Source organism: Rosa rugosa, chromosome 4 (assembly GCF_958449725.1).
Source record: "Rosa rugosa chromosome 4, drRosRugo1.1, whole genome shotgun sequence".
Taxonomy (NCBI): Eukaryota; Viridiplantae; Streptophyta; class Magnoliopsida; order Rosales; family Rosaceae; genus Rosa; species Rosa rugosa.
This window is the reverse complement of record NC_084823.1, coordinates 55,312,321-55,324,177: the sequence shown is the minus strand read 5'-3', so window position 1 is coordinate 55,324,177 and position 11,857 is coordinate 55,312,321. Positions and strand designations below refer to the sequence as shown.

At 37.5% G+C, this 11,857-nt stretch overlaps 2 protein-coding genes and 3 non-coding genes across 5 annotated transcripts in view; all 5 read left to right on the top strand.

The window, feature by feature from the left end:
- Positions 1 to 179, top strand: part of LOC133745062 (agamous-like MADS-box protein AGL65) — a 3,466-nt gene extending 3,287 nt beyond the window's left edge. The window contains exon 12 of the mRNA XM_062173057.1: positions 157 to 179. Within this exon, the coding sequence (XP_062029041.1) occupies positions 157 to 179 (23 nt within the window). The remainder of the gene's footprint in view (positions 1 to 156) is intronic.
- Positions 180 to 8,183: 8,004 nt separating this feature from the next.
- Positions 8,184 to 8,715, top strand: LOC133743968 (small ribosomal subunit protein eS28). The gene has a single exon (XM_062172055.1). The coding sequence runs from the start codon at positions 8,260 to 8,262 to the stop codon at positions 8,455 to 8,457; it is 198 nt and encodes a 65-aa protein (XP_062028039.1). The 5' UTR covers positions 8,184 to 8,259; the 3' UTR covers positions 8,458 to 8,715.
- Positions 8,716 to 10,633: 1,918 nt separating this feature from the next.
- LOC133707569 (small nucleolar RNA Z267) lies at positions 10,634 to 10,708 on the top strand. Its single transcript, XR_009845185.1, has one exon. It is a non-coding gene; the product is annotated as a small nucleolar RNA Z267 (small nucleolar RNA).
- Positions 10,709 to 10,803: 95 nt separating this feature from the next.
- Positions 10,804 to 10,889, top strand: LOC133707570 (small nucleolar RNA R44/J54/Z268 family). Its single transcript, XR_009845186.1, has one exon. It is a non-coding gene; the product is annotated as a small nucleolar RNA R44/J54/Z268 family (small nucleolar RNA).
- Positions 10,890 to 11,087: 198 nt separating this feature from the next.
- Positions 11,088 to 11,168, top strand: LOC133707593 (small nucleolar RNA snoR122). The gene has a single exon (XR_009845207.1). It is a non-coding gene; the product is annotated as a small nucleolar RNA snoR122 (small nucleolar RNA).
- The last annotated feature ends 689 nt before the right edge of the window (positions 11,169 to 11,857 follow it).

The window sequence follows — 11,857 nt, the reverse complement described above, 5'->3', positions numbered from 1 at the left end:
ACAAAGAAATATGGCACAAAAACATTATGTCAGAGAAAGAAATGTCAAATAATTGACCAATAACTGAATGTTTTTGTGAAACGCAAAGGTTACTTTAACAAAAGAAACACCCTTTTTTATTTTTATTTTTTTGATGATATGAAACATCCTTTTCAGTAACAGAAACCAAAAGAAATTAGAAGCAACACGGAGTATTATTCTAATAATCTGCCGGGAAAATGTAAGAAATAAGTTATATGATTAGTTCTAAATAATCATACCTACTTACTTTGACATGAAAATGAAACTTTACTTTAATTGATGGAAATGTCGTTGTACATAACCGAGAATTTATCGTTATAATTTTTTTCAATGTTTCCACCCAAAAGAAGAAGAAGAAGAAAAAAACAACGAATCAAGAGAAGTCAAGAAGATATATACACTATTTGGTGAGTTTAGTCATCGATCAAAATCCAATATATTTGACCATGTTGATCTCTCCTCTATTAAACTGTCTGGGCACTACACGTAAAGTACTAATTACCAGTTAATTCTAGGATTTTAGTTAAGCCAAAGTGCTCGAAGTTGACCCGATTAAACATCCATGCATGGTACGTACGTAATTAATTTATATCTTACTTAACTCCAAACAGCATTTCTTTTGGTTATTAGTAAGTACGAAATTCGTAACGATCATTCAAGCACATACAATGTATGGTCATTTTTGTCATGACAAGGACAGTGCCGTGATGTATATGCCATTTTGTAGACTAATGGAAACTAATTACTTTTTTTAATTGTAATGAGATTTATTTGTTCCACCGTTAATGGAGGGATTAACGTCAAGCCCCATGTTGTGGAATTTTGTGAGAAATAAGATCAACTCGAGATCGATACATATGATAATCTACATCAATCCAGCGGTGTTAAAAACTGCGATATCAAAAATACAAGACAATTGAAACAATTATGACATAACAAACTAAATAAACGCGACATAGATCAAGCATACATTGAAAAAAAGTTTTTTTTTTTAAACCCCATCGGCCCATTCCATCACTACACTTGATGACCTTCTAAATGAAAAACAATTGTCTTACCACCCCACCAAATACATACACCCAAGCATACATTGTACATAAAAAGTAAATGAATTAGGCAGGTTAGGATTAGGGCAACCACGAGCACGAGCATGAAATCAACTCGATTGAGACGTGATCAACGTGAAGTAGGTAATGGAATCAGGATTAGGATTAGAAGGTGTGACATGACTTTTATCCTCGGTCAATAATAGGATGGAAAACACAAAAGGTGCACTAGAGAGGAATAAAACTGAAGGTTGTCATAACTGACTAGGAAAATCGTTAAAAGTACATGCAATGCATGTATCAAACAAAAGATAATCTTTTGCGGTGCCTTTTCATATTGCAAGGATAATGTTAATTGACTCGAGGCCTGAAGCAGCTTTAAACTGACGGTCCAAACGGACATTAGCCTCGTATATACTTTCTACATGTGCCGACAAAGTAAGTGTCACAATGGGTATTATATTAAAGGCAGCTCGGCCCTGATCCAGTGGGCCAAAATTTTGCAGGAGAGGCTAGGCCCGGTATGGTTGTCTAGTAGTTTTGTTTGGGCCTTGAGGCCCATTGTACCAAAAACATTTGTATTTAACTCCATAACCAGATTGTTCTAGTTGGATCTCTAAATTTAATATTTAGATCTTCATTTTTTTTCAATTATCAATAAACTTCGTAACCACTAAAGATAATGGGGTGGTAGAAGATCCCAGTCTGGAACCCCCAGATCTGGCTTCGAATCCCCATGAGACCTTGGTGACCATCTAATGGGTGCTTAATGCCCCGTGGTGTACGGAAAGGATTAGTCCTGCTCTGCTGGGATACCCCCCGAAGGGTGTGTGTGTTACTAACTTTCTAACGCTAACCTCCCCCAATCAAAAAATAAAAAATAAACTTTGTCAACTCATATGAAAAAACAAATAAAGACAGAGAGAGAAAAAATATATATTCTTCTTACCTCCTCTATTAATATAACATTCAATTTTTTTTAGACAAATCGCATTAATATAACATTCAATTTTATTCCGGAATTTCCTTATATTACGTACCTATATAACTTTATAATTTACTTAAAATAATTAATTTCTATACATGGTCCCATCATTTAATACAAAAATAAATTCAAAACAATACGATTTAAAATTTTCTTAAACTATATTAATTAAGATCCCAGGTAGTATTACATTCTTTCAACAAAAATATGGGTTATACTATTATTTTCTCTCGAGAGAGAGAGAACCCGAAAGCTTGCGGCGGCGAAGGCTTCTCCAACCCTCGTCCGGTGGCTCTCCGGCGTCTCCTTGACGTTGTGGGGATGCTGCCGGACGGGCGACACATGGTCTAGCCCTATGGGATCTTTGCTTGTGGTTTTGATGGTGGTAGTTGTACCTATTCGGATCGAGGCAGCATGGGGCTGGAGGTTCATGACGAGGAGGCGGCTGGTTTTTCACTCCTGAAGGCAATGGCTAAGGTTTGCTCCAGACGACGGCGATTGTGCGGCCCGTGCCGGGTTCGGGTGGATTCGAACTGTGGTGCAGATCGTACCTTGTTTTCTGGGCTGGGGGCGTGATCGGAGGTGATGGTGTCCGACGGCGATGGCGTCGGGGGAGAGGAAGTCAAGAGGCGTTCGCGTCGGGCGGCGATGGTGTCGTGGAGCTTGAAGGCTCTGCGCTGCGGAGAGATGATGGGCTGGGCTTCACTGTTGGGCATGGCTGAATATCCCTCTTGGGCTTTCGGGCTTTCTACTTTGGGCTGGGGTGTTTTTGCCCTAGGCCCATCCCTATGTTTTAGTTATCTATTTACAATAATTTCCTTGTATTAGAAAGCTAAGCATTTATGTGTACCAATGTCTCTTTAGCGTCTGTGGAGTAGTACCGAAGGAGGATATTCGCTAGTTCTACGTATTGAATGTATAATGAGTAGGACTATATGTACGTACCACTTGTGGGTACCACTAGCTTCTTGTCTGTCTATGTCCTTAAATGACAGCGGAAGGGTATGTAACAGCCTATTCTGGCTTGTGATGAATATATTATTTCGCCTCTGTGGCGTTACTCAAAAATTAAGATCCCAGGTAAACTTCTTTTAATTAGATTTAATCGATATATCTTATTTATTTAATAACCAAAGCTTTTCTAGAACCATCCATATTGCAAAACAAACAGAAATACTATGAACTGGATTAACAAAAAAATATTTGTAATTGTCTACTTGTTCAGCCCTCCAAGAATCACTTTCTAGTTTCGTCTCATTGAAAGTACACCAAAAATGTATGCAGCTCACTTACAAATTCTTCATGGTTAAATTGATAGAGACAAAAAAAAAATTGTTAGAGGTATAGATTTAATTGTTCAAAGGTGGTTTGGTCAAATTAAGGAGGTGTACTGAGCTCTTTAAGTATTCAAAAAAGTGAAATGGAGGTTTGATAAGTAAGAGAGGTTTAAATATTAAATTTGGAGGTCCAACTTGAACCACCCTACATTGTTCAGACCCAAAAAAAGAAAAGAATAAAAAAACATGACATCCAATACATACATTGTAATACCCCATAAATTCGTTATCATTTTCCGAGGATTTTCCGGAATTAATTTAGTGGTTGTTGGTACGAATATGTGGTTCGTGGATAGAGCGAAAGTGTTTCGGACTAATTTTTATTTGAAAAGTATGGTTTTAGAGGGGGTGCAAAGGTTGACTTTTTATACATTAGGTTTCTCCTAAAACTTCATTCACGAAAGTCATAGAGCCCATCGATACGAGTTCGTGGACATGTGGAACGCGGAAATCGGAGTTTGTATGAATAAGTTATGGCCATCAGAAAAAGTTTCCATTTTAGTATATATAGGGTTTTTTCCGGAAATTGGGTCATAATTCCCAAAGTTCCATTTTTGGAAATCTCAATCTCTCCGTTCTCTCTCCTCCGCACAACCCAGACCCGACGGAAACCCGTCAACCCGACCTGGTTCGTTCTCTCACCTCCGGCGACTGGACAAGCCAAGACCGACTCAGACCAGCCTTGCGCGTCGCCATGTGGTGTTGGTTTGCACGATGGTTCACCGGAAAGTGGAGATCAGAGCTCCAACAGTTGAAGCAATCGGGACCCGACCGGAAACCCAATTTCCTGCAACTTCTCGGCCTATCCTTCTCGGTTTTGGAATCTCCTCCACCTCTTCATCATCCTCATACCCGCCTTGAAGGACGATTTTGCGTGTGGAGTGAAAGATCAAGGTTTGAAGATCAGCGGTGCACAATGAATCTAGAGCTTGATCAGACGACAGCAATTGGTCGATCTTGCAAGCTTGATCTAGGACGATCTAGACCGATCTAGGCTTAGCTCCAAGTATGAAAGTTGCTCTACTCTTCATGATGAACATTTCTGGATGACTTGATTGTTGTGATTTTGAGTTTGGCCGGTGGCGGTGCACCACCGCATGTGGTGGCGCCTGTAGCGGCGTTCCGGCCATGAAAGGGGTAATTTCTGGTTTTATATATCATCTACTAGTCGATACGAGCTTTTTGATAAATAATACGTAATTTTTGGAAATTGTATGAATATGTTATGATTTTTACGGTTTCGAACCGTTCGATTTTCGATCCGTGTGGATTCGATCGTCCGATCAACTTGTGGTTTTGGCATATCGATCGTAGATGTATTTTGGAGACTCTGGGTGGTCTTGGATGAGGTTTCGCTTCGATTGGCGTTACTTTCGGGTTGTAGTTCGATTTGGGGATTCGAACTTTAATCGCTTGCTTTGAAATTAGATGCTTTCGTACCACAAGTGGTATTAAGATGTGACCTTGATGTGATTAGGTACGTGGAAAGTGTGTTGAGTGGATTGCGGCGATTAGTACTTCTCTCGATTTGTGTGTGAAGACGCAGCGGGATTCAGAGGTGAGTAATTTCACAAGGTTCATTTACGAACGGAATTACCATGATCGTTTTGAGAGTTATTTATTTAACTGCAAACTATAGTTGGTAATAGTAGGCATTCCTGAGTGAATGACTACGTATATATATATTTACGTGAAATATATATGTATTTGAGGATTTTGTTGATTGATGAAAACAATATGCGTGATTATGCTCATTTATTGTTTTGTGTTGTGGCTTTTCGGAAAACAAATTATTGTGGAAATATTGATTTCTATTGTTTTGAAAAGCATTGAGATTTGTGTATGAAAACAATATGCATGATTATGCTCATTTATTGTTTTGGGTTGTGGCTTTTCGGAAAACAAATGATTGTGAAAATGTTGATTTCTATTGTTTTGAAAAGCATTGAGATTTGTGTATGAAAACAATATGCATGATTATGCTCATTTATTGTTTTGGGTTGTGACTTTTCGGAAAACAAATGATTGTGGAAATTTTGATTTCTATTGTTTTGAAAACATTGAGATTTGTGTAACATTTTGAGTCATGAGCGACTCCTTTAAATGTTTTATTTCGAGGGACAGTGAGGCCCGAGGAATTAAGGTCACGGGGTGACCTTAGGCAGTATATCGAGTAATCACGTCTTTGGCCAGACGAGTGGTTACGATTTCAGTTAGAGCTCTAGTCTGTCTGCCAATGAAATTCATGGGGTAACGGTGCGAGGTTATATCTAAACTCATGAATTTGTGTTTTAAGAAAACAAGGTGTGAGTTGCTTTCTTTGTTTCGTGATTTGAAAGAAATCAAGGTATGAGTTGCTTTCTTTGTTTCGTGATTTGAAAGAAATCAAGGTGTGACTTGATTTCTTTATTTCATGTGTTTTAAGGAATCAAGGAGTGAGTTGCTTTCCTTATATACGATTTGAAAGAAATCACGGTGTGAGTTGCTTTCTTTATTTCGTGATTTGAAAGAAATTAAGGTGTGGGTTGCTTTCTTTGTTACGATTTGAAAGGAAATCAAAGCGTGAGTTGTTCTCCTTTATTTCGGGTTTTAAGGAATCAAAGTGTGAGTTGTTTTCCTTATCATTTGGGTGAGTTACTTCCTTGGGTTGCATTACCATGGCTTTGGTTATCGTGATTTGGAAATCCGTCTTTGAGCGTCAAATATGATTTCAAACATTACTTGAAGGGTTTTGTTTTGGACTATGATCATGGATTTGAATGTTGAATTGAGACATGAGCATATAGATTCCTTTATGAATAGCCTTGTTGATGCATGCTATTGAAATAAGTGGAAATGATAGTTGATGCTGTGAAATATGCTTATTGACTGTTAGGTTGAGAGGACTTAAGCATGTTGTTATTGTTGCCGATTTTGAGTTTACTCATACAACCTCGCAAAAGCTTACCGGGTTTGTGTTTGCAACCCGGTGCACTATTCCACGGTGTAAGAGTTTTTCCTGCAGGTTAGGATGAGCGTGGTTGAAGCCATAGATTTTCCTTGTTGTTGCAGTGGTAGGTTTATTACCTAATTGTGCTACGCACTTATTAGTCTTCCGCTGTGTATTGAGCGTAGTGTGTGTAGTTACTTATTGAATTGATGTTTCAGTTTAATTTGTAAATTTTGCTTAATGTAATATGTGACTCTAAAGATCGAGTCTGTATTTACATTGTGGGTTCGGGACATCGTTGGTTGCCTTGTTTAAAGAAAAAATTTCTCAGCTAATTGTATTGGTGTCCGAACCATCACGCCTAGTGCTCTGTAATTGTTGTAATTGTATTATTATTGTGTTTGAAATTCGGGGCGTGACATACATACATACATACAAGAGTTACATTTACAAAGAAATTTGGCTATAGCATTCACTCTTTTGCAATGAGGATTTGGAGCACTGAAATCACATCAATTTAGCACCTCAATTTGATGAATTCTCTCGATCTTTTTTGATAACCTTATGGAGCTAACAAACGAGTGATGGAATTTTGTTTAGGTACTGAACTAATGTGCTTATTAATAATTTGGTGATCTTATAGGATACGAGAGTTCAAAAATCAATTTCTCATATAAGAGCAACTCCAACAGCTTCCCCATATTTTAATTTTTTTCTACTTTAGGGAAAAATGAGTCTCTTTTGCTCCAACAGATTCCCTATAACTGTCGGTATTTTAGAGAAAGTGAGGAAAGAGAAAACTAAATTTCTCATATTTACAACAATCTCTAAAATTTTAAAGAAGAATATGAAGATTTTAGAGATTGCTGCAAAATAGAGAATCTGTTGGAGTTAGAGAAGAAAAAGATGCTAAAACTTTGACTTTTGCTTCCCTCTTATACATAAATTATAGGGAAACTGTTGGAGTTGCTCTAAGTCAAAATTTACATACCATATGTGAATGACCGCTATTCTCTTTTCCTCTCAAATTTTATCTCCGTGTTCCTTGCAATACCTCCTTCCTTGCATTTAGGGTAGAGAAAATATCACAAATTGTCACTGAGTTATGAACCATTCGACACTTAACTCACTGTACTTTCAACAATATCACTTAACTCACTCACTTTTACATCCGTCTTTCACTTAACTCATTGTCGTTAATTATACAGTTAAAAGCCATTAAAATTGAGGATATATTTGTCTAAATACTAAAAAAATGCATTTCTAACTTTGAAAAAAAAAATTATGAAAAAATATTCAAATTATACTTAAATTAAAATAAAATCATAAAAAAGTAGAAATTTCAGAAATTAAAAAAAATAATAATAAATTTAGAATTTTTTTAAAGTTAAAAATGTATTTTTAAGCGTTTAGACAAATATACCTTCAATTTTAACGGCTTCTAATGGTAGAATTAACGGCAGTGAGTTAAGTGAAAAAATGATATAAAAGTGAGTGAGTTAAGTGATATTGTTGAAAATACAGTGAGTTAAGTGTTGAATGAGTCATAACTCAGTAACTATTTGTGACTTTTTGCCTTTAGGGTAATAAAAGATGTCATAGTTTTTTTTTTTTTTTTTTTTTTTTTTTTTGCAAAGAAAAGATGTCATAGTTTAACTGCATAGCTGTGAAATAGGGAGGGGCCTATAATAAAAGAAAAAAACATAGGGGGTACATATCTAAATAATAAAAGACAGAGGCCTTACATATTTACAAAGAAAAAACAATACCCGGGGCAGACGTTAGAATAACAGAAATACCAGGCCCCCATTTGCAAGTCAATAAACCACAACCCCCTCACTATATTACAAAACCAAAACCCTACCCGGTTCGCCTCTTGTCTCCTTCAACCTCCAAGCCAAGCCGCCTCCTCTCCTCCAGATCCTCGTCTCGAATCTCAGCATGGAATCGACTGTGAAGCACGCCCTGGTGGTGAAGGTGATGGGCCGGACTGGATCCAGAGGTCAGGTGACCCAAGTCCGAGTCAAATTTCTCGACGACCAGAACCGGTTCATCATGAGGAACGTCAAGGGACCGGTCCGGGAGGGCGACATCCTCACCCTGCTCGAGTCCGAGAGAGAAGCAAGAAGGTTGCGTTGATGGGTCTTGGTCTCCGTCTTCAAAGCTATGTTCTTTGCTTTTTACTGGGTTTATGTTTTGTGGTGTTGATTAGCGAGAAAGACTGGTTCTTGTAGTGTTATGGAAATTGGGTTATGAGCTTTTGACGTTTTGAGTTATGAATCCGAGACTTTGATTTCGTTTTGATTTGGCTGTGATTGTAAGATTTATAATGTGCGCACTTGTGCCTTATTCTGATGATCATGATCTTCTATTTAAATGGTTCTCTTGTTTGCTGAATATGCCTTCTAAATTTTAGATGCATGTACGGTCATGTAGAATATTTAGAATGAAAGGTTATTATGGGTTATTTTGTTGATAGAATACAGGGTGATTAGTTGTTGTTTTGATTGCAATCGAATAATTTAGCGTTGTAAGTAATAATGCAAGTGCTGGGGTGATTAGTTGTTTATCCTAGAAGGTTCTCTAGGTACTACAATTCATACTCTGTTTAACGGTTATGCAGATCAATCCTGTTGCTAACGTCTGCAAGGTTATTTTGATTTTACACATTAGCATATTGCTCTACTTATGGAGAGTGCCCTTCTGCTCATTAGTTATATGTGTCTTTTAGAGATTAGACTAATCGGAGCCATAGAACTCTGATAATTTAATGAAGTGGTAGGATCTGTAGTTGATATAGAATAATTTTGTGAAGTAGGATGTGTCCTTCAGAGTTTAAGACTAATCGGAGCCATAGGGCTCTAATAATTTCGTGAAGTGGTAGGATGTGCAGTTCGTATAGGATAATTTTGTTAAGACTTTTGGAGTTTAGACTAATCGGAGCCATAGGGCTCTAATAATTTCATGAAGTGGTACGATGTGCAGTTCATATAGGTGCTGCAACATGTAGGTTTGACCGTTTCACCCAAGACACTAAGCCATGTTGACATGAAGAAATAGAAACACTGCCATTAATTGGAGGACATGACATGCCTTTGTGCTTTTTGGCTTTTTCTAGCATGGGGCTAAACCCTTTTGCTCATTGTGGGGATGAGGATGAACTAACCCTCCAACTAGACCTTCAATCACCGGACATTTTCTGTTTATTTGAGAAAGATCCCAGCTTGTTAAATGCTTATACGCTGCCACCAGAAGGCAAATATGATTTGTGAAGTGGAAAATGTAAAGAAAAAGGGGTATGTTATTTGCGATTGGGATGAAGATATTCACAGATCATTGACATTGGAATGATTGGATTGTGTAGTTTCTTGTTCTATGGTTGGCAACATGGTACGATGATCCACCGATATGGTTCATTACTCCGGGCTGCCTGACTATGAGGCCCCAGTTTCAGTTTCTAACTATGATAAATGAGATGCATATCTCTGAAGAATCTTGATCAATCAATGATTAAGGGAACGTTTTCTTCCTACAATGTTACTTCTGTTTAGCATCAAAACCATTTCCTTACAGCTACATTAGATAGAACTTGGAATCAACCAATTTGGCAAAGACGCCATCCACTGAGAACCAGGTTTACATCAAAGAGTGTTTAGGTATCTAATGTGCCACAGTTACTGCATTCTCTAGCCACGTACCTAACATTCTCTTGATCTATGGCGATTTGATTCTTGTCGTCGTCCTAGATAACCCTTTAGTGCCGAAGCTGAACTCAACCTTTCCTCATTAAGAACACAGAGGCAGCAGCTCGTCATTTTGACACTGATCTAGAGTTATAGACCCGTCTTTTTTGATAACTTTGGATGTTATTTATCGTAATGTACTCGATTGTGTACCTTCCTCACTGCATGGGCTAACCTCAAGGACGTCTTATAAAAGATGGTCCAACACAATGCCGGAGAAGTCGCTCATCGTAGAATCACTCTCCGTTCTAGTTCGGCCGAAGAAAATAATATAATTAAATGTGGTGTAGTTGGGCCTTTGGGCCTCTCGTTTTAATAAACGAACTATCCATGTTCTTTTTCTGGGCCGTGTATTGTTGTGCCCTAATTGCCCTGTCCTCCACTATATATACCCACTATGACCTAAAACCCTAAATCACAACCCTCTCTTCTTCTACGCCTTTCTGCTCTAGAGTCTTCCCTAACCTTCATGTTGGAGGTTCATAACCCAAACCCAGTACTTGGTTTGGCTCTATTTACGTACTCTTATTGGTTTTAGTTCCTCTTTCTGTCTGTTTTCTCTTTTAGATTTGCCGATGCCTGTGATGGTGTTAAATATACTTTGCAGATTAACTTCTATGAAAAAAACTTCAAATCTGAGGCAACAGGCTTTTGGATCTTTATATTCTACACAGTTTTCTCTCTTTTATTTCTTGCTCAGATCTGGGCTTTGATTGGTCTCTCTGGTTGTTTGTGTTTTTGGATTGCAAGTGATGAGAAAACAGACAGGGACATCTGCACTCCACGGAGATTGATGACTTGTTCTAATGGGAATCTCTCTGATGCTTTGAATTACTCTTTACTTTCTTGTGTTCCCTCTTGATTTTTTTTTTATTTCAATTTTCACCTTTTAATACTTAGGCAAAAGTTGCAAGCTTCTTTCAGAATTAAACCAAAATTTTGAGCCTTTTTCAGTTTATGAATGCCTTTAACCCCAATGGGGACTTTTCTGATGCAGAGGCTTTGCGGTGTTAATGGTTTTCTCTTTGCCGATGATGTATTTATGCACGTATTATCAGATATCAAAGTGTGATGATATATGTCATTGTTGTCACTACCTCTGAGGCAATGTATCACTCTGTTTTGTTCCTGATATCTTTGATTTATCTTTGTTAATGTTTTGAAGTTGTTTTTCTACAAATGTGTCCTGATTTCAGTAGTGTCTTTTGTTTTTTGCTATTGGTTGAAAACGCCTGATGATTGAATCAAAGAACGGAGATTTGAAATGTGCTTTTGTGGAAGCTTGATTTAGTTCTGGCTCCAGAAGCACTTCATGAAATTACTTTCACACCGCTGGATAGTATATGAAGGCTTTTTCATTACCAATATTCTCGTCTTTTAATGGGATTTTGTCCTGGGGCACAGTTTGTGTCATTTGAGTTTCTACGTTGTGTTTTTTTTTTGTATCTTCATTGTGTGGTAATTCTTTATCCATTTCAGGCTTTGACAATTAAAATTCTTTTCTTCCTTGGTTCAATTTTGGGCTGCCATGATATCCTCCGTGAACCAATTAAACAATCTACCATTTTCAATGCTATTTTGATTTGTTCAGAAGTACTTGTGATGTTGGTCTTCCGCAAAACTCAATTTAGTAAAATATGAACAACACTAGTAACTTCTAAAAGGACATAACTAATCAATGGACATCAATGGGAACTTTTGTAAGAACAGAACTCATCTCTAAAGCTTCTTCTGTAGTTGCACCAAAGCCTCTATGCAAGAGGCATTTATGTATGATCAAGTGCTTTTTTATTCAT

Bases quoted from the DNA above. Each gene is read 5' to 3' on its own strand.
- LOC133743968 (XM_062172055.1), top strand. From the start codon at position 8,260: ATGGAATCGACTGTGAAGCACGCCCTGGTGGTGAAGGTGATGGGCCGG.